The sequence below is a fragment of the Poromitra crassiceps genome (assembly GCF_964638095.1).
Source record: "Poromitra crassiceps genome assembly, chromosome: 20".
Taxonomy (NCBI): Eukaryota; Metazoa; Chordata; class Actinopteri; order Beryciformes; family Melamphaidae; genus Poromitra; species Poromitra crassiceps.
In genome coordinates, this window is record NC_139637.1 from 27,024,508 (window position 1) to 27,048,507 (window position 24,000).

At 42.7% G+C, this 24,000-nt stretch overlaps 1 protein-coding gene across 1 annotated transcript in view; it reads right to left on the bottom strand.

Annotated features, from left to right (window-relative positions):
• itpr3 (inositol 1,4,5-trisphosphate receptor, type 3) overlaps nucleotides 1–24,000 on the bottom strand; it is a gene marked incomplete at its 5' end in the record, with an annotated part of 192,045 nt that overhangs the window by 73,143 nt on the left and 94,902 nt on the right. Inside the window, 8 exons of the mRNA XM_083657123.1 lie at nucleotides 1,286–1,486; nucleotides 3,270–3,392; nucleotides 3,708–3,827; nucleotides 6,154–6,228; nucleotides 8,219–8,395; nucleotides 19,461–19,626; nucleotides 20,572–20,626; nucleotides 22,185–22,305. Of these exons, the coding sequence (XP_083513249.1) occupies nucleotides 1,286–1,486; nucleotides 3,270–3,392; nucleotides 3,708–3,827; nucleotides 6,154–6,228; nucleotides 8,219–8,395; nucleotides 19,461–19,626; nucleotides 20,572–20,626; nucleotides 22,185–22,305 (1,038 nt within the window). The remainder of the gene's footprint in view (nucleotides 1–1,285; nucleotides 1,487–3,269; nucleotides 3,393–3,707; nucleotides 3,828–6,153; nucleotides 6,229–8,218; nucleotides 8,396–19,460; nucleotides 19,627–20,571; nucleotides 20,627–22,184; nucleotides 22,306–24,000) is intronic.

Sequence of the window (24,000 nt, forward strand, 5' to 3'; positions counted from 1 at the left end):
TTCCAAAATATCGGTTATCGGTGTCTTTCATTGCCGATAATCGATATCGATATCGGCCCTGAAAAACCCATATCGGTCGATCCCTAGTACTGATGGTGTTGAAGACAGCTAGTGAAGGTAGGTACTGATGGTGTTGAAGACAGCTAGTGAAGGTAGGTACTGATGGTGTTGAAGACAGCTAGTGAAGGTAGGTACTGATGGTGTTGAAGACAGCTAGTGAAGGTAGGTACTGATGGTGTTGAAGACAGCTAGTGAAGGTAGGTACTGATGGTGTTGAAGACAGCTAGTGAAGGTAGGTACTGATGGTGTTAAAGACAGCTAGTGAAGGTAGGTACTGATGGTGTTGAAGACAGCTAGTGAAGGTAGGTACTGATGGTGTTGAAGACAGCTAGTGAAGGTAGGTACTGATGGTGTTGAAGACAGCTAGTGAAGGTAGGTACTGATGGTGTTGAAGACAGCTAGTGGTAGGTAGTAGGTACTGCTTTTTGCTTTTATCTGATGGCAAACGCTGAGATGTTTTATCATCGATGATTTTTTTAAAGTGCCTGCACCCAAAACGGTTTCCCGAGCAACTCATTCCCAGATAGTTATGTGAAAACAAACAGCGTCAGGTTAACAGGCCGGATCTGAAAAGATAATGTTCCTGGTGGAGGTAATATAATATACAGTAACAATAAAAGTCAATAAAACAGAGATTAAAGCCTAATTTATGCTTTGTCTGCCGACACTTTTGAAACTGTCGCCGACAGAAATGAGGACTTGAGTCGACACTTTCAAGTGTCGGCGAGCAGCAGTATCTGCTACCTGGTGAAATTTCTAGTCTCGCTGACTACGTCACGGTGTGTCGCGCAAGTCTGATTGGGTATATAGACGGCACACGCTTGACTTCCTTGTTTCAGTTTTTGCTCGATTGAAATTAATGAAGTGTCCCCGCTATTTTTTTATCAGCCTGTCCTTCATGTATGACTTCGAGAAAATCACAAAGAACATCGTGACCAATTTCCCAGAGAGAGAGGAGGTGAGTTGTGTGGTTGTGTGTTGTTTATATGCGGCTGCAGCCAAGTACGTTACATCTTGCTCCGAGGTGGTTTCACTGTGCATTCCATTCCCTCTCTTCTCTTGGCTGTCTGCTTATAGCGTTCGAGTGTCATGTGACCGTTGAACCGAGGCGAACGTTCACTGAAGTATAAATGCAACACCATGAGCGACACTTTCTTTTTCGTCTGCGACCATGTGCTGAGCAACACTTTCTAATAAGTATAAATGAAGCTTAAGAGCAACTGACCTCGGTCATGATCATGTCCTGGCACTTCTTCACATACTTTCCCTCGGCCTTGATGATGGTGTGCAGGAAGCTGAGGTACTGGACGTGGCGGCCATGCGTGGCCAGGCAGTGGATGAAGTGCTGCAGCACGGCCTCCGAGATCTCACTGCACAGCTGGTAGTTATTACTGAAGATATGCTGCACTGTCTCTGCCTCCAGGAGCTGAGAGGAGAGGAGAGAGGAGGGGAGAGGAGAGGAGAGGGGAGAGGAGAGGAGAGGAGAGGAGAGGAGAGGAGGGGAGAGGAGAGGAGAGGAGGGGAGGGGAGGAGGGGAGATGAGAGGAGAGGTGAGAGGGGAGGAGAAGAGAGGAGAAGAGAGGAGAGGAGAGGAGGGGAGGAGAGGAGGAGAGAGGGGAGGTGAGGAGAGGAGAGGAGAGGAGAGGAGAGGAGAGGAGAGGAGAGGCGATGAGAGGAGAGGAGAGATGAGGGGAGGAGAGGAGGGGAGAGGAGAGAAGAGAAGAGGAGGGGAGATGAGAGGAGAGGAGAGGAGAGAAGAGGATGAGAGGAGAGGAGAGGAGAGAGGAGGGGATAGAAGAGGAGGGGAGGGGAGAGGGGAGGATAATTCCATTATCAGGAATTCATGGGCACCCTGCAGCCAATCAGAATGGAGTATTCACCCAGACCATGGTATAAGTAAGGGATAACCAACGAGTAGGTGTGCGTTAAACAATTATATATAGGCTATATATATATATATATATATATATATATATATATATATATATATATATATATATATATATATATATATATATATATATATACAGTAGATAGATAGATAGATAGATAGATAAGCCAGTTTTGCACAGAGATCCCGCAATATTGCTGTTGCAATGAGTCCTTTTACACAGACATGCGTTTACACTACGCGAGCAGGCATTCTGCCACGACGTTGTATCGTTGACATGGAGATGTGAACTAGCGCTGATCAGAGGTGATATCCTCACCTACGACTTCCAGAGGGATTTATCAGACCACACAAACAAGCCTACCTGCTGAGAGACTAACAGACAGACCACACAAACAAGCCTACCTGCTGAGAGACTGACAGACCACACAAACAAGCCTACAGTACCTGCTGAGAGACTGACAGACAGACCACACAAACAAGCCTACCTGCTGAGAGACTGACAGACAGACCACACAAACAAGCCTACCTGCTGAGAGACTGACAGACAGACCACACAAACAAGCCTACCTGCTGAGAGACTGACAGAGAGACCACACAAACAAGCCTACCTGCTGAGAGACTGACAGACAGACCACACAAACAAGCCTACCTGCTGAGAGACTGACAGAGAGACCACACAAACAAGCCTACCTGCTGAGAGACTGACAGACAGACCACACAAACAAGCCTACCTGCTGAGAGACTGACAGAGAGACCACACAAACAAGCCTACCTGCTGAGAGACTGACAGAGAGGGAATCCTCCAGACGCCTCTGTTGTCATGGATCATATAGGCTGCTTTTTTACTTTCACTTACTGTATGCCTTCCCCTTTTCTATTGCTGTGACAGCCGTAACATCAAAACTATTATAATATTCCTATAAGGAGTTATGGATTTGTTGGGATATAAGCTATTTAGTAGGCTATACATGTACAGAAATACTATAATGTTAGTTGTTTTTGGAAGGGCACGTGCAAAGACGAGACTGCAGTAAACAGCGATTCTCCCTCTTCGATCCGTTTCCCCGCGGGTTACCTGTTTAAACAGACGTTGGTTCAGGGCTGATACTGATACTGCCTCCAGTGGTGGAATACTGATACTGCCTCCAGTGGTGGAATACTGATACTGCCTCCAGTGGTGGAATACTGATACTGCCTCCAAAGACGTAACAAAATGACTCTCCATTCTGTTCTTGTGACTTTTAAACGAGGAGGGGAGGCGTAATGATGCTTTCACAGGCTGTGTAAAAGAGGCTATAGATAGATGTTATCTCACTCCAGGGTTGAGGAACAGGTTGAGGTTCTTGTGCAGCAGAGCCTGGTTCTCCTGGTTCCCCATGCAGAACTTCTGGAGGAACAGGTGAGTGTAGCGGATGATCTCCTGCATCTTCACATCGTTCTGGAGTGAGATAGAGATAGATAGAGAGCAATATGATTGATTTAATTAACTAATTCATTAAGTTTATATTTAATTTAATTTAATTATATCTCTAAGCCTAGGAATCGAGCGCATGTAGCGCGTGAGATGCCTAATATATAATAACGATAATCTCGCCATGACCCTTGTGGGCTCCGTACCAGTTGCGTTCCAGAGACTTGAAGGCAAACCAAAGCGGTTCTGTTCAAACGTTTTGTTTTGGTGTTTGTTTGTAGGAGACCTATCCCACCTGATCATAAGAACCTGTCTCACCTGGTCCTAGGAGACCTGTCTCACCTGGTCGTAGGAGACCTGCAGCAGGTCCAGCATGACTTTATGAGCTCCCATGTTCTTCAGAAGCCTCTGCTGCTTCTTCCACACGCCACTGCTGCACATCTTATTGAGCCGCTCCAAGATCTATAGCACAGAGTGTGATGGAGAGCGAGGGGCGTTCACATTACAATAGAAAAGAGACAGATTTCAGTAATAATGTGACAATTTCATATCAGAATCAGAATTGTTTTATTCGCGATGGTATGTTTTTTACACATACAAGGAAATTGACTTGAGTGATTGGTGCTCAAGTCATATGTAATAAGAACAAATATATGAGATATAAACAACTAATATATAAAGAATATAAAAAGGTTCACAGAAATAGAATATCAATTAATGTCCCTTTTGCTGCCCTTTATAGTCATTGATATAACACCGTTGTGATTCATCCTATATCCAGTTCATGGAAGAAGTTCATGATGCCAACCTTCTTCCATGGAAAGTATTGGCTGTTCAAAAAGTTGCTAGAAATCGCCAGATAACATCATGCGCTAATTAACATATTAACATACAGTATTTGCTTCGCTTCCTTCCCGCCCATAGCAGGGGGAGGGGCTTCACTTCATTCCCGCCCATAGCAGGGGGAGGGGCTACACTTCCTTCCCGCCCATAGCAGGGGGAGGGGCTACGCTGTATGGGAAGTGCACAGCATCAGCCCTCTTTGGATTAGACAGGCAAGTAGTACAAATTGTCATTAGTGACCAATTTGTCAAATACAAAAAAAAAAATCCCTCCCTCAACCTGAAAAAAGTCTCACAATTTGTCACTTTAAGAAATAAAATCGCCAAGATGGCAACAGACCGTCTGTTTGGTAGCTTTCCTGGAAGTGATGCGTTTCATTTGTCTGGTTTGTTTCAAGTTCACGTTTCATGTTTATTGTCATAATATACTGATAAGAATGTAACATCTTTGACCTGTAATGACTCAGAACCAACTCAACTTTAGTCAATAGTAATAATATTGAGTTATTTTACTTGTAAAGTTGCCTTTTTACTTATGGCCCATTTCCACCGCTGGTATCAACGCGGCCCCGCACAGCTCGTCTCGCTTTTTTGTCTCATTCCACCGATCAAAAACGTGGACAGCCCGGGTTGAGTCGGGGTTGAGTCGTGATGCTTTTGGTCCCTGCTTTGTTGAGGTTCCAGCGCTGTGGACCCGGTACCATACGGTGACGTGAAAACACTGCAGACGACTGATTGGTCAGGCAGAATCGTGTTTACTGTAGGCATCTACTGTCAATGCTGGATACCAGTTTAGTGGGGCTTACCTTCTCTTCTGTTATTTCCAGAAGTTATTTCTTTTGTGTTGCTGCCTTCGGCTCTGGTGAAATAAAATCGATCTCCTTGCTCAGCTTTAACATGCGGTGGTTTTCAATTGTTTTGAGAGAGAAAAAAGTCCGCTCCTCGGGAAGCCCTTTGTAGTTGGCTCCGCTAGGCCGCAGGCGAAGCCGCGGTCTTGCCTGTTGAGTTGCCGCAGGGGTTCTCCCCGTAGCGCCTCTCCCGTCCCCGCGCAGTGCATGCATGTGAGTTTGACTAACAACAAAGTGATATCCATTCTCCTGGCCGATTGTCACATTTGCCCATGTACACTGTAGGTCATTTAGAGGCACCAGTATTTCATAATCAGTTTAAAAGTTCTGTGTATGGATTTAATTTTAACGTTATACTTATAGCCTACTTTGGCTATGGGCGGAGGGCAGATATGCGGTCGCTATGACGACCAGGTGTGGGCGGAGGCAAGTAAACCAGATCGAGTAGAGCTGTACTGTGCTGTTATATGTGGTGGAAATGAGCCATTATAAGTCAAATGTAATATAAGTAAAAAAGTAAAGGGCAGTAAGTAAGAAGCGGGAATACTGTAGTTAGTGGTTAAAATAAAAAACACATTTGCATAGTAATTACTTAGTAATTATAAGCTCTGCAATGCAATGAAGCGGTGTAGTATGAATAAGTATTTACCTGAAGACAAAATAAATATAATAACAAGAATATTGGTAGACAACTTAAATACAGTAGTGGTATCTTCCTCAGGAATAGTCATGGGAAAACAGGTATGTACAGTAGTACAATACTGACATAAATTAAAATGATTAGTGGTACATAATGTAACAGTTGTTATTTAAAAAGTAAACAGTTAATTGTAGTCATCCCCCCTAGTGGCCAAATGAGATTTGTTGGGTAAACAGAAGTAAAGCTGTGTAGCTGGCGTGAGCAGTGGGAGCCACCATGACTGAACAGACCGAGAGAAGAGAACCTCAAACCACAGCAACAGAGACAATCCAAGCTCCGCCCACACTGTTTGATTGACAGGTGCTACCTGGGAAAGTCCACTGCAGAAACACCAGAGCCATGAACATTTAGCACCAAAGACTCGATAAAAACAGCAGGATGGATCACCGCTCTGTTACCTCTTTGACTTGCCGGTAGTTCTCGTTGCCCTTCTCCACTTTGTCCTTCTTGGGTGTGGTTTCCTCTGGTGCCCCCTGCAGAACGCAGAGGGTAACAGCAGATGTAGCTCTCTCGGGATACTCCAGGTTATCCACACTTCTATCACATATCAAACTATATATCAAATGATTTTAATGCGATACATCAGCAACCTTAAGCAATAAGCCAATGGAGGCTGTGGCTTCCAGATATGTCAGAACAGCTAAGAAGCTCTGTTAGTCGTAAAACCCTCTGTTAGTATTGTGTTAAATACAGTAGTTTGATATGTGATGGAAGCGTGTATAGATAGGGCTTATCACTTTTATTAAATGCCAGGAACACTCTAGGGATGGGACGATATGCTTATTATACGATTTGATGCAACCACGATATGATGTAATAATAAATAAAAGTTCAACGATAACAACGTCCGACTGAAGAATTATGCTTATTTGGCAGACACACATCTGCCATAGCCTATGTCAATGGCTGCTAGAATGTACACAACAATTAAAGCATGTCATTAGAAAGTGACAATACTATACTTTGGATGGAGAGCTTGTGGAACTCATTTGTGATTACTACAGCAGAAGAAAATGTGAATTTTTCTGTCCCACGATATATTGTGATGTAGGAGAATTTCAAATATCGTCCCATCCCTACAACATACCATTGTGATTATGTGAGATTATTTTAGGGGCATTGTGCCTTTATTTGAAAGTAGATAAGAGGCAGAAAGGTGTGGAGGAGATGCCGTGCAAAGAAACATGCAGCTGAGCCAACTGAGCCACCAGCACAAACCCACACCAGCACAAACCCACACCAGCACAAACCCACACCAGCACAAACCCACACCAGCACAACAAACAGGAGTGAAATGCGTTCAACACAGCTTTTATCTTGAATCAATGATGTTAATAAATAATAATGAATTGGTTAATCTTGGTTAATCAAGCAATGTATCTCTGGTGCTGGTTTGAGCGTTGGCGTTCAGTTACTGCTGATCTTTGGTGACATCACCTGGCTGGCACGAGATCAGCCAATGGCAGATGGCAATTCCAGTAGCATGCTTTTTGCCATTAGATGTTAGTTTTTTACATGATACTGTACCTGTACTGTACCTGTCCTGTCCTGTACTGTCCTGTCCTGTACTGTATCAGTACTGTATCATGTCAACATGATACTGTACCTGTACTGTACTCTATCAGTACTGTACCTGTCAACATGACACTGTATCATGACAACATGACATCACCTGTCATGTTGACATGATACAGTGTCATGTTGACATGATACAGTACTGATACAGTACAGTACAGGTACAGTATCATGTAAAAAACTAACATCTAATGGCAAAAAGCATGCTACTGGAATTGCCATCTGCCATTGGCTGATCTCGTGCCAGCCAGGTGATGTCACCAAGGTGACCTTGTATTGGTTTGCGGCTAACTGTCTGGAGCTATGAGGAAGAGCATGAGCAAGCAATCGACCAATCAACATCATCCTTGTTGGTGAGTAGCAAATAGGGCTAGGGTTCCAAAAATCAGAACTATCCCTTTAAGCACTCAAATTTGTGGGAAAATGGCGGTACTGTAATGTGAAAAGATGCTACAGTCAGCCTCGCCTTGCCAACAGCAGCTAGACCTATTTATACTTGGAGGTCAGCTTGACGAGACTAGAAGTTAGCCCAAGGAGAGAATGTTGTGCATATACTTCATAATCGCTTTCACTCTCTCCTGTTATCTCCCCATCTGCATTATTTGCGCTGTTCACGTCGGCTGCGCCAAGTCACATTTTCGGGGAGCTGCATGCCATCTGCGCCGGGAGGCGCGCCAGCCGCGGCGCGGGCTTTGGCGCGGGCTTTGGCGCTATAGCATGTTTTCTGTTTAAGATGCTGCTAAACGCACGAGCAGAATGTTTTAACTCCAATCTGAAAGAAAGATTTTTGTCATTTTCTCAGCAGCTGAATGGTCCACACACACACACACACACACACACACGCGCACACACACGCATACGCACACACACACACGCACGCACACACACACACCTCACCTCTCCTTTCTCCTTCTTGTCTTTCTTGTCCTTCTTGCCGTCTCCTCCTCCGGCTCCCTTCTTCTCCACCCACAGTTCAGACTTCTCCACCAGGGTGCGGAGGCGGTCCAGGTCGGCCTTGATCAGCTTGTAGTTCTCCACATCCTGCGACGAGATCAGCAGCTGCACCTGCAGGTTTGGAGGGACCAGGCTTCGGTATTGGTTGGATGTTTTTTTTATGCCAAACCCAACCCAGCAGCCTGCAAACGGGCCAATTTAATGTGGTATGTCTCCGGACTCAGGATGAGCGCAGCAGAGCTCTCCAAGGTGTCCAAACTCTGTCTCTCTCCCCCCTCTCTTTCTCTTTCTCTCTTTCACTCACACACACACACACACACACACACACACACACACACACACACACACACACACACACACACGTGCTCGTGCATGACCGTTTTACTGCTCTACATGCAGCATGCTGCTTTCATGTCGTTAGGAGTTCTTCCTGCTTCGTCGGTGTTACAAACTCCTCTTTCTTTATTCATCCAAGGTCTTCAAAAGGAGGTAGCAGGTAGCAGGTAGCAGGTAGCAGGTAGCAGGTAGGCTTCTGTAGTACAGAAAGTTCTTATACTTTCCCATTTCTTTTACGTCATGCGCTCTCAATTGGTCACGTTGCAGTAAATTTGACAAACAGATCACAGCTCATTAACAGAAAATCTGCAGTGCATTTGTTTATGGACACTTCAAAATATAACTACAGTGAATAATCCTTCCAAAATGTTTGTTTTGAGAGCACACAGGCTAGCTCATTTGAAGCGTTTCTTTACTCGACCACCATGTAGGCTATAGTAGAGAGTGCAGCAGCTGCAGGCGCTTCAGACTGTGTGTACGTGTGCGTGTGTGTGAGTTGTTTAATAAAGGGTTAGTCTGTGTGTTTCACTGCTCTAACTCTAAGTTACTTAATAAAGGGTTAGTCTGTGTGTTTCACTGCTCTAACACTAAGTTCTTTAATAAAGGGTTAGTCTGCATGTTTCACTGCTCTAACTCTAAGTTCTTTAATAAAGGGTTAGTCTGTGTGTTTCACTGCTCTAACTCTAAGTTCTTTAATAAAGGATTAGTCTGCATGTTTCACTGCTCTAACTCTAAGTTCTTTAATAAAGGGTTAGTCTGCGTGTTTCACTGCTCTAACTCTAAGTTCTTTAATAAAGGGTTAGTCTGCGTGTTTCACTGCTCTAACTCTAAGTTCTTTAATAAAGGGTTAGTCTGTGTGTTTCACTGCTCTAACTCTAAGTTCTTTAATAAAGGGTTAGTCTGCATGTTTCACTGCTCTAACTCTAAGTTCTTTAATAAAGGATTAGTCTGCATGTTTCACTGCTCTAACTCTAAGTTCTTTAATAAAGGGTTAGTCTGTGTGTTTCACTGCTCTAACTCTAAGTTATTTAATAAAGGATTAGTCTGTGTGTTTCACTGCTCTAACTCTAAGTTACTTAATAAAGGGTTAGTCTGTGTGTTTCACTGCTCTAACACTAAGTTCTTTAATAAAGGGTTAGTCTGCATGTTTCACTGCTCTAACTCTAAGTTCTTTAATAAAGGGTTAGTCTGTGTGTTTCACTGCTCTAACTCTAAGTTCTTTAATAAAGGATTAGTCTGCGTGTTTCACTGCTCTAACTCTAAGTTCTTTAATAAAGGATTAGTCTGCATGTTTCACTGCTCTAACTCTAAGTTCTTTAATAAAGGGTTAGTCTGCGTGTTTCACTGCTCTAACTCTAAGTTCTTTAATAAAGGGTTAGTCTGCGTGTTTCACTGATCTAACACTAAGTTCTTTAATAAAGGGTTAGTCTGCATGTTTCACTGCTCTAACACTAAGTTCTTTAATAAAGGGTTAGTCTGTGTGTTTCACTGCTCTAACTCTAAGTTCTTTAATAAAGGATTAGTCTGTGTGTTTCACTGCTCTAACTCTAAGTTCTTTAATAAAGGATTAGTCTGTGTGTTTCACTGCTCTAACTCTAAGTTCTTTAATAAAGGGTTAGTCTGCGTGTTTCACTGCTCTAACTCTAAGTTCTTTAATAAAGGGTTAGTCTGTGTGTTTCACTGCTCTAACACTAAGTTCTTTAATAAAGGGTTAGTCTGCATGTTTCACTGCTCTAACACTAAGTTCTTTAATAAAGGGTTAGTCTGTGTGTTTCACTGCTCTAACTCTAAGTTCTTTAATAAAGGATTAGTCTGTGTGTTTCACTGCTCTAACTCTAAGTTCTTTAATAAAGGGTTAGTCTGTGTGTTTCACTGCTCTAACTCTAAGTTCTTTAATAAAGGGTTAGTCTGTGTGTTTCACTGCTCTAACTCTAAGTTCTTTAATAAAGGATTAGTCTGTGTGTTTCACTGCTCTAACTCTAAGTTATTTAATAAAGGGTTAGTCTGCATGTTTCACTGCTCTAACACTAAGTTCTTTAATAAAGGATTAGTCTGTGTGTTTCACTGCTCTAACTCTAAGTTCTTTAATAAAGGGTTAGTCTGTGTGTTTCACTGCTCTAACACTAAGTTCTTTAATAAAGGGTTAGTCTGTGTGTTTCACTGCTCTAACTCTAAGTTCTTTAATAAAGGATTAGTCTGCGTGTTTCACTGCTCTAACTCTAAGTTCTTTAATAAAGGGTTAGTCTGCGTGTTTCACTGCTCTAACTCTAAGTTCTTTAATAAAGGATTAGTCTGCGTGTTTCACTGCTCTAACTCTAAGTTCTTTAATAAAGGATTAGTCTGCATGTTTCACTGCTCTAACTCTAAGTTCTTTAATAAAGGATTAGTCTGCGTGTTTCACTGCTCTAACTCTAAGTTCTTTAATAAAGGGTTAGTCTGTGTGTTTCAATGCTCTAACTCTAAGTTCTTTAATAAAGGATTAGTCTGCATGTTTCACTGCTCTAACTCTAAGTTCTTTAATAAAGGGTTAGTCTGTGTGTTTCACTGCTCTAACTCTAAGTTCTTTAATAAAGGGTTAGTCTGTGTGTTTCACTGCTCTAACTCTAAGTTCTTTAATAAAGGATTAGTCTGCATGTTTCACTGCTCTAACTCTAAGTTCTTTAATAAAGGATTAGTCTGTGTGTTTCACTGCTCTAACTCTAAGTTCTTTAATAAAGGATTAGTCTGCATGTTTCACTGCTCTAACTCTAAGTTCTTTAATAAAGGATTAGTCTGCGTGTTTCACTGCTCTAACTCTAAGTTCTTTAATAAAGGATTAGTCTGCGTGTTTCACTGCTCTAACTCTAAGTTCTTTAATAAAGGGTTAGTCTGTGTGTTTCACTGCTCTAACTCTAAGTTCTTTAATAAAGGATTAGTCTGCATGTTTCACTGCTCTAACACTAAGTTCTTTAATAAAGGATTAGTCTGTGTGTTTCACTGCTCTAACTCTAAGTTCTTTAATAAAGGATTAGTCTGCGTGTTTCACTGCTCTAACTCTAAGTTCTTTAATAAAGGATTAGTCTGTGTGTTTCACTGCTCTAACTCTAAGTTCTTTAATAAAGGATTAGTCTGCATGTTTCACTGCTCTAACTCTAAGTTCTTTAATAAAGGGTTAGTCTGTGTGTTTCACTGCTCTAACTCTAAGTTCTTTAATAAAGGGTTAGTCTGCGTGTTTCACTGCTCTAACTCTAAGTTCTTTAATAAAGGGTTAGTCTGCGTGTTTCACTGCTCTAACTCTAAGTTCTTTAATAAAGGATTAGTCTGCGTGTTTCACTGCTCTAACTCTAAGTTCTTTAATAAAGGATTAGTCTGCATGTTTCACTGCTCTAACTCTAAGTTCTTTAATAAAGGATTAGTCTGCATGTTTCACTGCTCTAACTCTAAGTTCTTTAATAAAGGATTAGTCTGCGTGTTTCACTGCTCTAACTCTAAGTTCTTTAATAAAGGGTTAGTCTGTGTGTTTCACTGCTCTAACTCTAAGTTCTTTAATAAAGGATTAGTCTGCATGTTTCACTGCTCTAACTCTAAGTTCTTTAATAAAGGGTTAGTCTGCGTGTTTCACTGCTCTAACTCTAAGTTCTTTAATAAAGGGTTAGTCTGCATGTTTCACTGCTCTAACACTAAGTTCTTTAATAAAGGATTAGTCTGTGTGTTTCACTGCTCTAACTCTAAGTTCTTTAATAAAGGATTAGTCTGTGTGTTTCACTGCTCTAACTCTAAGTTCTTTAATAAAGGATTAGTCTGCGTGTTTCACTGCTCTAACTCTAAGTTATTTAATAAAGGATTAGTCTGTGTGTTTCACTGCTCTAACTCTAAGTTCTTTAATAAAGGGTTAGTCTGCATGTTTCACTGCTCTAACTCTAAGTTCTTTAATAAAGGATTAGTCTGTGTGTTTCACTGCTCTAACACTAAGTTATTTAATAAAGGGTTAGTCTGCATGTTTCACTGCTCTAACTCTAAGTTCTTTAATAAAGGGTTAGTCTGCATGTTTCACTGCTCTAACTCTAAGTTCTTTAATAAAGGGTTAGTCTGTGTGTTTCACTGCTCTAACTCTAAGTTCTTTAATAAAGGATTAGTCTGCATGTTTCACTGCTCTAACTCTAAGTTCTTTAATAAAGGGTTAGTCTGCGTGTTTCACTGCTCTAACTCTAAGTTCTTTAATAAAGGGTTAGTCTGTGTGTTTCACTGCTCTAACTCTAAGTTCTTTAATAAAGGATTAGTCTGCATGTTTCACTGCTCTAACTCTAAGTTCTTTAATAAAGGATTAGTCTGCGTGTTTCACTGCTCTAACTCTAAGTTCTTTAATAAAGGGTTAGTCTGTGTGTTTCACTGCTCTAACTCTAAGTTCTTTAATAAAGGATTAGTCTGCATGTTTCACTGCTCTAACTCTAAGTTCTTTAATAAAGGGTTAGTCTGCGTGTTTCACTGCTCTAACTCTAAGTTCTTTAATAAAGGATTAGTCTGTGTGTTTCACTGCTCTAACTCTAAGTTCTTTAATAAAGGATTAGTCTGCATGTTTCACTGCTCTAACTCTAAGTTCTTTAATAAAGGGTTAGTCTGTGTGTTTCACTGCTCTAACTCTAAGTTCTTTAATAAAGGATTAGTCTGCGTGTTTCACTGCTCTAACTCTAAGTTCTTTAATAAAGGGTTAGTCTGCGTGTTTCACTGCTCTAACTCTAAGTTCTTTAATAAAGGGTTAGTCTGCATGTTTCACTGCTCTAACACTAAGTTCTTTAATAAAGGGTTAGTCTGCGTGTTTCACTGCTCTAACTCTAAGTTCTTTAATAAAGGGTTAGTCTGCGTGTTTCACTGCTCTAACTCTAAGTTCTTTAATAAAGGGTTAGTCTGTGTGTTTCACTGCTCTAACTCTAAGTTCTTTAATAAAGGGTTAGTCTGTGTGTTTCACTGCTCTAACACTAAGTTCTTTAATAAAGGATTAGTCTGCATGTTTCACTGCTCTAACTCTAAGTTCTTTAATAAAGGATTAGTCTGCGTGTTTCACTGCTCTAACTTTAAGTTCTTTAATAAAGGGTTAGTCTGCGTGTTTCACTGCTCTAACTCTAAGTTCTTTAATAAAGGGTTAGTCTGCATGTTTCACTGCTCTAACTCTAAGTTCTTTAATAAAGGATTAGTCTGCGTGTTTCACTGCTCTAACTCTAAGTTCTTTAACTCATTCACCGCCAGTTTAGGACTGCCAATATTTAGCACAGGCCAAAGATTTTCATAATTGTTGGTCATCTTTCAAGACCCACAGTAAATTATCTATTAGCACCAGAGTGATTTGCAATACCTCAAAATGAAGATGTACGTCTCTGGGTTCACCAGGAAAAAAAAAGTGAGCTTTTAGCATGTTCTGTACTCTACTTATAGCCATTTATATACACCCTGTTTTCCCCCAAAAGTTCTCCCTGAGAAAAAAAACAGGAGAAAAGGCAATTTTTGTAAAAGGGCACAATCTCAGGAAGAACTCACTCTCAATTCTTTTATTTTGAACTGTATTGACATCAGACATGTAAATATTATTCGTTAGGACACAAATGACAAAAAAAAAATATATATATATATATATATATACACATGAAGTGCTTTTTTTTTACATTCAACAATACAGTTTACTCGGTGTGAGTGTGCAGACAGACAGACAGACACACCGACAGACAGACAGACAGACAGACAGACAGACAGACAGACAGACAGACAGACACACACACACACACACACACACACACACACACACACACACGATCCCCGATCCCCCTTTTAGATTTCTAACCCCACATAGGATAAGCAATAACCACGCCCTGTGGCGCTGGGATTGGCCAGGAGCAACACTGGAGGGCACGCAGCCCAGCGATTTCATGAACTGAATAGCTCTTGAGAAAGGACAGCGGGCTGCTGTGAATGCCGCTTCTGCCTTGTGCCTTGCTGTTGTGTGTTTATTTTGCACCCGTCCTCGTCCATGTCTCCCTGTCATATCCTCCCTGCTGCTATCTGATCGTTCCCGTTTTCCCCTCGGCTATTCAACACGTCCTCACCGCCCTCGCAAACTGATCGATCATTTCCTCATTCCTCCGATGATCAAACACATCTCTTGATTACTTTCTCCCGGCTGGCACAGAGGAAGGCGACTCCAGCTCGTGCAGCGCGCCGAGGCGCGTTTCAATGGCGTTTCTCCTGTCTGCACAAGGAAGCGTTACCAGTTTTCTGCTTTTCCTCTTGCTCAATTTCAAAACAACAGCTGCGGTATGTGTTTGTTCACGTGTTGTCTTAGATGCTAGGGACCTGATACCATGTGACAGGCTGGGGAAGTGTTTAAACTACGCCCTGCAGTAATAAAAACAAAAACACGTCAAACACGTCATTGGCGGGGAGGGCTATTTCTGATAACACGTCAAAGACGTCATTGGCGGTGAATGAGTTAATAAAGGATTAGTCTGCATGTTTCACTGCTCTAACTCTAAGTTCTTTAATAAAGGGTTAGTCTGTGTGTTTCACTGCTCTAACACTAAGTTCTTTAATAAAGGGTTAGTCTGTGTGTTTCACTGCTCTAACTCTAAGTTCTTTAATAAAGGATTAGTCTGTGTGTTTCACTGCTCTAACTCTAAGTTCTTTAATAAAGGATTAGTCTGTGTGTTTCACTGCTCTAACTCTAAGTTCTTTAATAAAGGGTTAGTCTGTGTGTTTCACTGCTCTAACTCTAAGTTCTTTAATAAAGGGTTAGTCTGTGTGTTTCACTGCTCTAACTCTAAGTTCTTTAATAAAGGGTTAGTCTGTGTGTTTCACTGCTCTAACTCGAAGTTCTTTAATAAAGGGTTAGTCTGTGTGTTTCACTGCTCTAACTCTAAGTTCTTTAATAAAGGATTAGTCTGCGTGTTTCACTGCTCTAACTCTAAGTTCTTTAATAAAGGATTAGTCTGCATGTTTCACTGCTCTAACTCTAAGTTCTTTAATAAAGGGTTAGTCTGTGTGTTTCACTGCTCTAACTCTAAGTTCTTTAATAAAGGGTTAGTCTGCATGTTTCACTGCTCTAACACTAAGTTCTTTAATAAAGGGTTAGTCTGCGTGTTTCACTGCTCTAACTCTAAGTTCTTTAATAAAGGGTTAGTCTGTGTGTTTCACTGCTCTAACTCTAAGTTCTTTAATAAAGGATTAGTCTGCATGTTTCACTGCTCTAACACTAAGTTCTTTAATAAAGGGTTAGTCTGCGTGTTTCACTGCTCTAACTCTAAGTTCTTTAATAAAGGGTTAGTCTGTGTGTTTCACTGCTCTAACTCTAAGTTCTTTAATAAAGGATTAGTCTGCATGTTTCACTGCTCTAACTCTAAGTTCTTTAATAAAGGATTAGTCTGTGTGTTTCACTGCTCTAACTCTAAGTTCTTTAATAAAGGATTAGTCTGCATGTTTCACTGCTCTAACTCTAAGTTCTTTAATAAAGGATTAGTCTGCATGTTTCACTGCTCTAACACTAAGTTCTTTAATAAAGGGTTAGTCTGCGTGTTTCACTGCTCTAACTCTAAGTTCTTTAATAAAGGGTTAGTCTGCGTGTTTCACTGCTCTAACTCTAAGTTCTTTAATAAAGGGTTAGTCTGTGTGTTTCACTGCTCTAACTCTAAGTTCTTTAATAAAGGGTTAGTCTGCGTGTTTCACTGCTCTAACTCTAAGTTCTTTAATAAAGGGTTAGTCTGCGTGTTTCACTGCTCTAACTCTAAGTTCTTTAATAAAGGGTTAGTCTGCGTGTTTCACTGCTCTAACTCTAAGTTCTTTAATAAAGGGTTAGTCTGTGTGTTTCACTGCTCTAACACTAAGTTCTTTAATAAAGGGTTAGTCTGTGTGTTTCACTGCTCTAACTCTAAGTTCTTTAATAAAGGGTTAGTCTGCATGTTTCACTGCTCTAACACTAAGTTCTTTAATAAAGGGTTAGTCTGCGTGTTTCACTGCTCTAACACTAAGTTCTTTAATAAAGGGTTAGTCTGTGTGTTTCACTGCTCTAACTCTAAGTTCTTTAATAAAGGGTTAGTCTGCATGTTTCACTGCTCTAACACTAAGTTCTTTAATAAAGGGTTAGTCTGCGTGTTTCACTGCTCTAACTCTAAGTTCTTTAATAAAGGGTTAGTCTGCGTGTTTCACTGCTCTAACTCTAAGTTCTTTAATAAAGGGTTAGTCTGTGTGTTTCACTGCTCTAACTCTAAGTTCTTTAATAAAGGGTTAGTCTGCATGTTTCACTGCTCTAACACTAAGTTCTTTAATAAAGGGTTAGTCTGCGTGTTTCACTGCTCTAACTCTAAGTTCTTTAATAAAGGGTTAGTCTGTGTGTTTCACTGCTCTAACTCTAAGTTCTTTAATAAAGGGTTAGTCTGTGTGTTTCACTGCTCTAACTCTAAGTTCTTTAATAAAGGGTTAGTCTGCGTGTTTCACTGCTCTAACTCTAAGTTCTTTAATAAAGGGTTAGCAGACAATTGGACTCGAGTCATAGGGACTCGGACTCGAGTCGACTCGAGTCGCAAATTTGACGACTTCCGACTCGACTCGGACTTGGAAGGTAAATACTTGAAACTCGACTCGGACTTGGAAGAAAATGACTCGAAACTCGACTCGGACTTGTGACAAGATCAGCCGAGTGCACCAGCTGGGCGTACGCCTAGGTTTACACGCTACGTCCGATGTAGAACTCAAAGTTACGACTAACTTAATTTTATGACTAGTGCACCCTGTATGCGCTGCGTCTGTGTATGGAGCAGGCGTAAAAGTTACACCCAAATGCGTAGCTACTCACTGACAGCTGTCTCATCTTGATCTGCGCGTGATGCGGCCGGAATCTTCTCCAAAAATATCGATCGATATGTGCTGTAAATAGACGCATCAGCAATGTAATGCAGTGTAATGTAATCAGCGTCTTGGTACAAGGCTAATGCGTCGGAAGATCTTTCAATTTCTTCCTGACTTCGTCAACTGCCCGCAGTGCGCAGTCTGCCATCGCATTCAGTACTGATTGCACTTGTGATCAAACTGCTTGTGTTGGCGCTGTTAAATTGAGCTGTGAGAACGTTTCTATGCTTTAAATACAACTCTATAAGTTTGAGCTGAGTTGGAGCTGTCTGTCAGCTGTCTCGAGCTCGTCTGAGAGAAGTGTGTTGCTTGGCAACAAGCACGTATTAACGTGAACGCGCACGTCTGCAGCCTAAATAATCTCTGCCTTGTCATTTTTTCTATCCTGTGACTCGACTTGACATAACCTGTGACTCGACTCGAGACTTGACTTGAAATAACATTGTGACTTGACTTGACTTGACTTGCCGACAAAAGGAAAGACTTGGGACTTGCTTGAGACTCGGGACCAATTGACTTGAGACTCGCTTGGGACTCGGATCAGAGGGACTTGGACAATTGTCTGAGGGTTAGTTAGGGTGAGCGTGTTTCACTGCTCTAACTCTAAGTTCTTTAAAGGGCCCATATTTTGCTAATATAATGTATTATTATTTTATTGTTGGCCTCCAGTAGAGTAACTTATTGCATCATTCATAGTTTAAAAAACTCATTGTTTATCTTGTACTGGCTCTCACTGCCCCCCTCAGTTCACCCTCTGTCTGAAACGAGAGAGAGAGAGAGAGAGGGAGAGAGAGACGGAGAGAGAGGGAGAGAGAGACGGAGGGGACACTGCACGTTTGGCTGCAGCAAACACAGCGTCCTCACAGCCTTTGAGATTGACTCTCAAAGGCGAGGAGTGACGATTTTTTTGGTGTGCCGTTTTCCTCCAGGCAGCCTGACGCTGATTTCCCCCCTCTAAACAGAACTCGATTTAAGTTGTTATTTCGGTCTTTTTTAAAATTATTTTTTCATTTTGTAGTAGTAATGGTGCATATTTATCGATACAAGCAGTGTTTTTATTCCAACATGAACCAATAGTATGTTTAATACTAGATTGAAATGCGGCCAGAATGCAGAAATCCCTTGTGATTACACTGTCGCGGCAGTCTACTGGAATGTCAGAACAGGGAAGGGAGGGGCAGGGCGCGCGCGCCGCGGGCCCGGGCTAGGCTTGGCAAAGTTGGCATCACCATGGTAACAAGTCCTACCTGACGTCACTAGAACTATGGCTCTCGCACAAAATCGGCATAAATCCATGTCATCTCGTCTACGAGAGTTCATGGGCGGGAGGGGGGGTTCATGGGGGTAACATTAAAACACTTTCACATATTTATTTGAAGCTTAGCCCATGTTTAATATGACCATCCAAGATTGTAACAACATATATATGATACAAAATTAAGAAATGCATACTATGGCCCCTTTAAGAATGTTGCTTTGTCACATTATGAGCCAGCCCGCAGGACCCAGCAGATCCTACTTACACTCAAATAGACTATTTTGATACTTATATATCTTTTAGTCCGTTTCTTATGATTACAATATTGTTTTGTCTTAGTTTTTATATTTTTGCCTTTTTTTCTTTTCTATTCTTTTCTTTTAGTCACATTGTTATTTGCTTTTATTTGACGTTTTATTTTTTTCTGTTCTGTTTTATCATTTTGTTTGATTCTTTTTTCTGTTATGTAATGTGTATTGTTGACTTGGCCTCCAGGAAGACTACTGGTCGTCTAGGCGTCAGCTAATGGGGATCCCCTTTTAAATGAACAAATAAACGGTTGTAATATTTATGCATTTGTCAAATAAATGGCACCCTTCTTTGCCTTTTTAAAGCCTTGCTCACATGTCATTTGATGTTAGATGTCTGGCCTGACCCTAGACCAGGTGTGTGTGTGTGTGTGTGTGTGTGTGTGTGTGTGTGTGTGTGTGTGTGTACCTGTTTGAAGGTGTGCAGCACCTCTTGCCTCTGGCTGAAGTGTTTAAACAGCAGTTGCAGGGCTCCTGACACCAGGGGGGGGTAGTCGTGCATGGTGAGGTGGATCAGCACCCGCAAGAACATGCGTCCCCCCTCATCGTCCACCTCCAGGATGCTGTTCCCCTTCCTGTGAACGCACACACACACACACACACAAACATGCACGCACGCTCATACACACATACACACACACACACACACACACACACACACACACACACACACACACACACACACACACACATGGACAAAGTGTTTTAAACATCCCCAACAATTGATAAAATAATGATCAACATTTCCTCTAATAGTGGTAGTAGTCAATTAAAAGGTGGCCCCTGGCCATTTTGGGAGGGACACGGCGCGGACACGGACAACCCAAATACAGGCCTGTTACATAATGTAATTGTAGTTTGTAGTTATGTACACGTATTGGGGAAGAAAATTCTAATTAATATATTTTCCACCTTCTCAAGTCTCACCTATTGTGCAGGGAGAGACAAACTAGTCAGATTGAGCTGCACGTTGAGCGTGAAAAAGCCTGTGTCAGCTGAGGTTTCACTTCAGTTCTAGTTGTTTTTCAGTTGTATTGTTGTCACTTTCCCCGGTTCACTTCCATGTTTCCATCCAAGTTTCCATCTGACGTGCAGAAGCCACGCGCAACCTCCCGCTTCCGCGCCCGATAACGTTAATCACATTCACGACCGCGTTTGCACTTTAAATGTGCCCTGTTGTATTTGAGTGTCATTCGGTAAGCTTGCCTTAGCATGCAATATGTAATCATCATGTTTAGATGAGTACTTTATGTCCACCAACACGAGGCTTCAGTACTAGTTTACACTAAGAAGTGATGTGAAGTCTGACTGAAGACCCACCCTACTGCCTCTGATTTGTGGTTGAGTTTGTTCTGAGGGTAAGTCAATCAGAGGTGGACTAGAAGTGACATCTCACATTGCGTTGTTTTTTTTATTCCACAGTTTAAACCTATGTCAATGTTTCAAATGTGTCAATTTGAGAATAAAAGAACATGGATCATTATCAAACAGTGTTGAACAGTGTACGGTGTTGAACCTACCCCACTCCAAACATGGCCTCCGCCTGCTCTCCAATGTGCTGCAGGTTGATGGTGGCTGCAGAGGGACAAACAGAGACAGATTTATAACCAATAGCATGTATCAAAAATGTATCACATTTAGCATTTTGTTCTCCAAAGTGTCTGCAGAAAGTGTCTCCAAAAGTGTCTGCAGCTCAGAAATTATTCCTGCAGCAACCATCCTGACTGTATTCACAAGTTTCCGTGGTGAGACCGTGGGAGCTTCCATGACACCCTCCCTCCCTGTTTCTAACTGCCGGTTGCCTGTTTCCACCCAGGACCGTTCATAGCGAAATAGACTGAAAATAATCATAATAATTGTTGTGACTTTGTACCTACCTATGTCTTGTAATGGAGCCCCCCAGCACAATAATTTCACACGTGCATAATTGTACATAATTGTATCACAACGGAGTGACAATATCTTGAATCTTGAAAGAGAGAAAAGCTAAAGCTCCGTTTGTCCCTCCGTTCTTTGTAATATGATTACTCACTAGGGCTATTGAAATGATATTGATCTTTTCAGTCACTCTGGATAGGAGGATGAGCTAAATGACAAAAATATGTTGGCCTCTATCTTCCCAAAAGCGATAATTTTGCGTTTGCGCTCGTTTAATGCCGTGCGCAATGCAAATTGGGGGCGGACACAAGCGCATGCCTGTGATAATTGTACTGGGCATTGGCTGCCCCATGCAAAAGCAGGCGTTTCAGCGCTAAAATGTGGGATAGATGGCGTTACCCTATCTTCAGCAGCGCGCAATTACTTTGCGCTAAGAGCTTTGAAAAGGACCTCTTACCAAATACCTCTCTGCGCTGGGAGCACTGCACGGAGATTACGGCTACGCTCCCAGCGCAGAGAGGTATTTGCGCAGTGGAAAGTGGAATTCATTTTGGATGTCATTAAGCACAGCCTTGCCACGCCAAGACATCAAATTATGCTGCTAAAATTGGGTATTAGCAGATAATTCAGTGAGGCAATCAACTGAGAAACTTTTATCACATCGCAAAGAGGGAAATTAATTGAGAAAACTTGTTGGACAATGGACATAGGCTATTTACCTTCATAAGCCGGAGGGTCGTTGGCACCACAGACGATCTGTCAATAAGCTCTCTCTGTCCTCGCACGAGTGAGTACACTCTATTACGCATGGAGAGAATTACAGCATATTGCATGCCTCGCGCAAACAAACCATTGCAAGACGGGAATCTGATTGGTTTTGATTGACGTAATGCCCAGCATTGCCTGGCCACGCCTTGTGAATAATTCTGGTAGTTAAGACCGCCCAAATCCCGTTTGCGCAGGCATTTTGGGACGCAGATGATTTTGGCACGACTCTAATTTGCGCTTGCGACACCTGCCGTGAACGTTTCCGCATCCCGGCCGAGAATTGCATCCCCAACATATTTCGGGGCTGTTTTAACTTAGAAATCAGGGAGGTCACGTCTACCAGACAATGATATCACTTTTAAACAGTTACATTTCTGTATAAATGATTACACGTATGCTCCCGTGAGGTGGGGATGCTTTTTTTTGCTGCTCGGCGGGGGAGCAAAACTCGGCAGAACACCTGGCCTGTGTGTGTGTGTGTGTGTACCTGCTTGCTCCATGTTGGTAGTGGCGTCAGCATCAGCCATGGGATAAACATCCACAAACTCTTTCTTAAAGACGGACAGAAGGAAGGAGAGGCGGTAATCCAGACGCACGTTTAGGATGAACTGATGAGAGAGAGGAGGGGAGGGAGACAGAGAGAGAGAGAGAGAGAGAGAGAGGGGGGGGGGGGCAGAGAGAGAGAGAGACAGAGAGAGAGGAGGGGCAGAGAGAGAGAGAGAGAGACAGAGAGAGAGGAGGGGGGGCAGAGAGAGAGAGAGAGAGACAGAGAGAGAGGAGGGGCAGAGAGAGAGAGAGAGAGACAGAGAGAGGGGGGGCAGAGAGAGAGAGAGAGAGACAGAGAGAGGGGGGGGCAGAGAGAGAGAGAGAGACAGAGAGAGAGGGGGGGGCAGAGAGAGAGAGAGAGACAGAGAGAGAGAGACAGAGAGAGAGGAGGGGAGGGAGACAGAGAGAGGAAACGAGACCGAGAGAGAGGGGGGGGGGGCAGAGAGAGAGAGAGAGACAGAGAGAGAGGGGAGGGAGACAGAGGAAAAGAGACAGAGAGAGGGGGGCAGAGAGAGAGAGGGAGACAGAGAGAGGAAAAGAGACCAAGAGAGAGAGGGGGGGGGGCAGAGAGAGAGAGAGAGACAGAGAGAGAGGAGGGGAGGGAGACAGAGAGAGGAAACGAGACCGAGAGAGGGGGGGGGGGGGGGCAGAGAGAGAGAGAGGGAGACAGAGAGAGGAAAAGAGACCGAGAGAGAGAGAGACAGAGAGAGAGGAGGGGGGGGGACAGAGAGAGCAAACGAGACCGAGAGAGGGGGGGGGGTAGAGAGAGACAGAGAGACAGAGAGAGGGGGGGCAGAGAGAGAGACGGAGAGAGGGGGGCAGAGAGAGAGAGACAGGGGGGGGGGGGGGGCAGAGAGAGAGAGAGGCAGAGGGCGGAGAGAGAGAGACAGAGAGAGGGGGTGCAGAGAGAGAGAGACAGAGAGAGAGGGGGGCAGAGAGAGAGAGAGAGAGAGAGGGGAGAGAGAGAGAGAGAGAGAGAGAGAGAGAGGGGAGAGAGAGAGAGACAGAGAGAGGGGGGGCAGAGAGAGAGAGAGAGGGGAGAGAGAGAGACAGAGAGGGGGGGGCAGAGAGAGAGAGAGAGAGGGGAGAGAGAGAGACAGAGAGAGGGGGGGCAGAGAGAGAGAGAGAGGGGGGGGGGCGAGAGAGAGAGACAGAGAGAGGGGGGGCAGAGAGAGAGAGAGAGAGATGTAGATTAGTTCAGTTAGGGCTGTAATATGCAACCTTTTCCATGTTAAAATACCACTAAATCAGTGTGTGTTCAGTAGAGCTGTACGTCCCAAAGAGCAGATTTACAGCTTTGAAGCTTCGGGCAGATACAATGCATCATAATGGAAGCTTCTACGGTCGGGGGAGCAGCTGTGACTGACACACAGCAGCAACACACTACAGCCAAGCAGAGGAACAAACTAACATGGACTCACATTGAAAATAGGAGTGGGGTCTCAGCAAGATTCAAGATTCAAGATTCAAGATTCAAGATTCAAGATTTTTATTGTCACTCCATGGTACAAGTATCACGTGTGAAATTCTTGCAGCGTCCGTAGCTCAAAGTGAACATTCTTCTAGGCTGATGGCCCGGATTTTCATCCAACTGCCCTCAGTCCCACGCAGCCGTCAAAGTAGCGTTAGAGACATTATTTGCAATGAAATCTTAATTTATTCAGGTGGCCTCCGCTCAACGTAAAGAAATACAGTGTTGGCCCATTGTTTTTCTCTTTCTTTTTTTCCTGGCCTGTATTTGGGCCTGCCTCTATTTG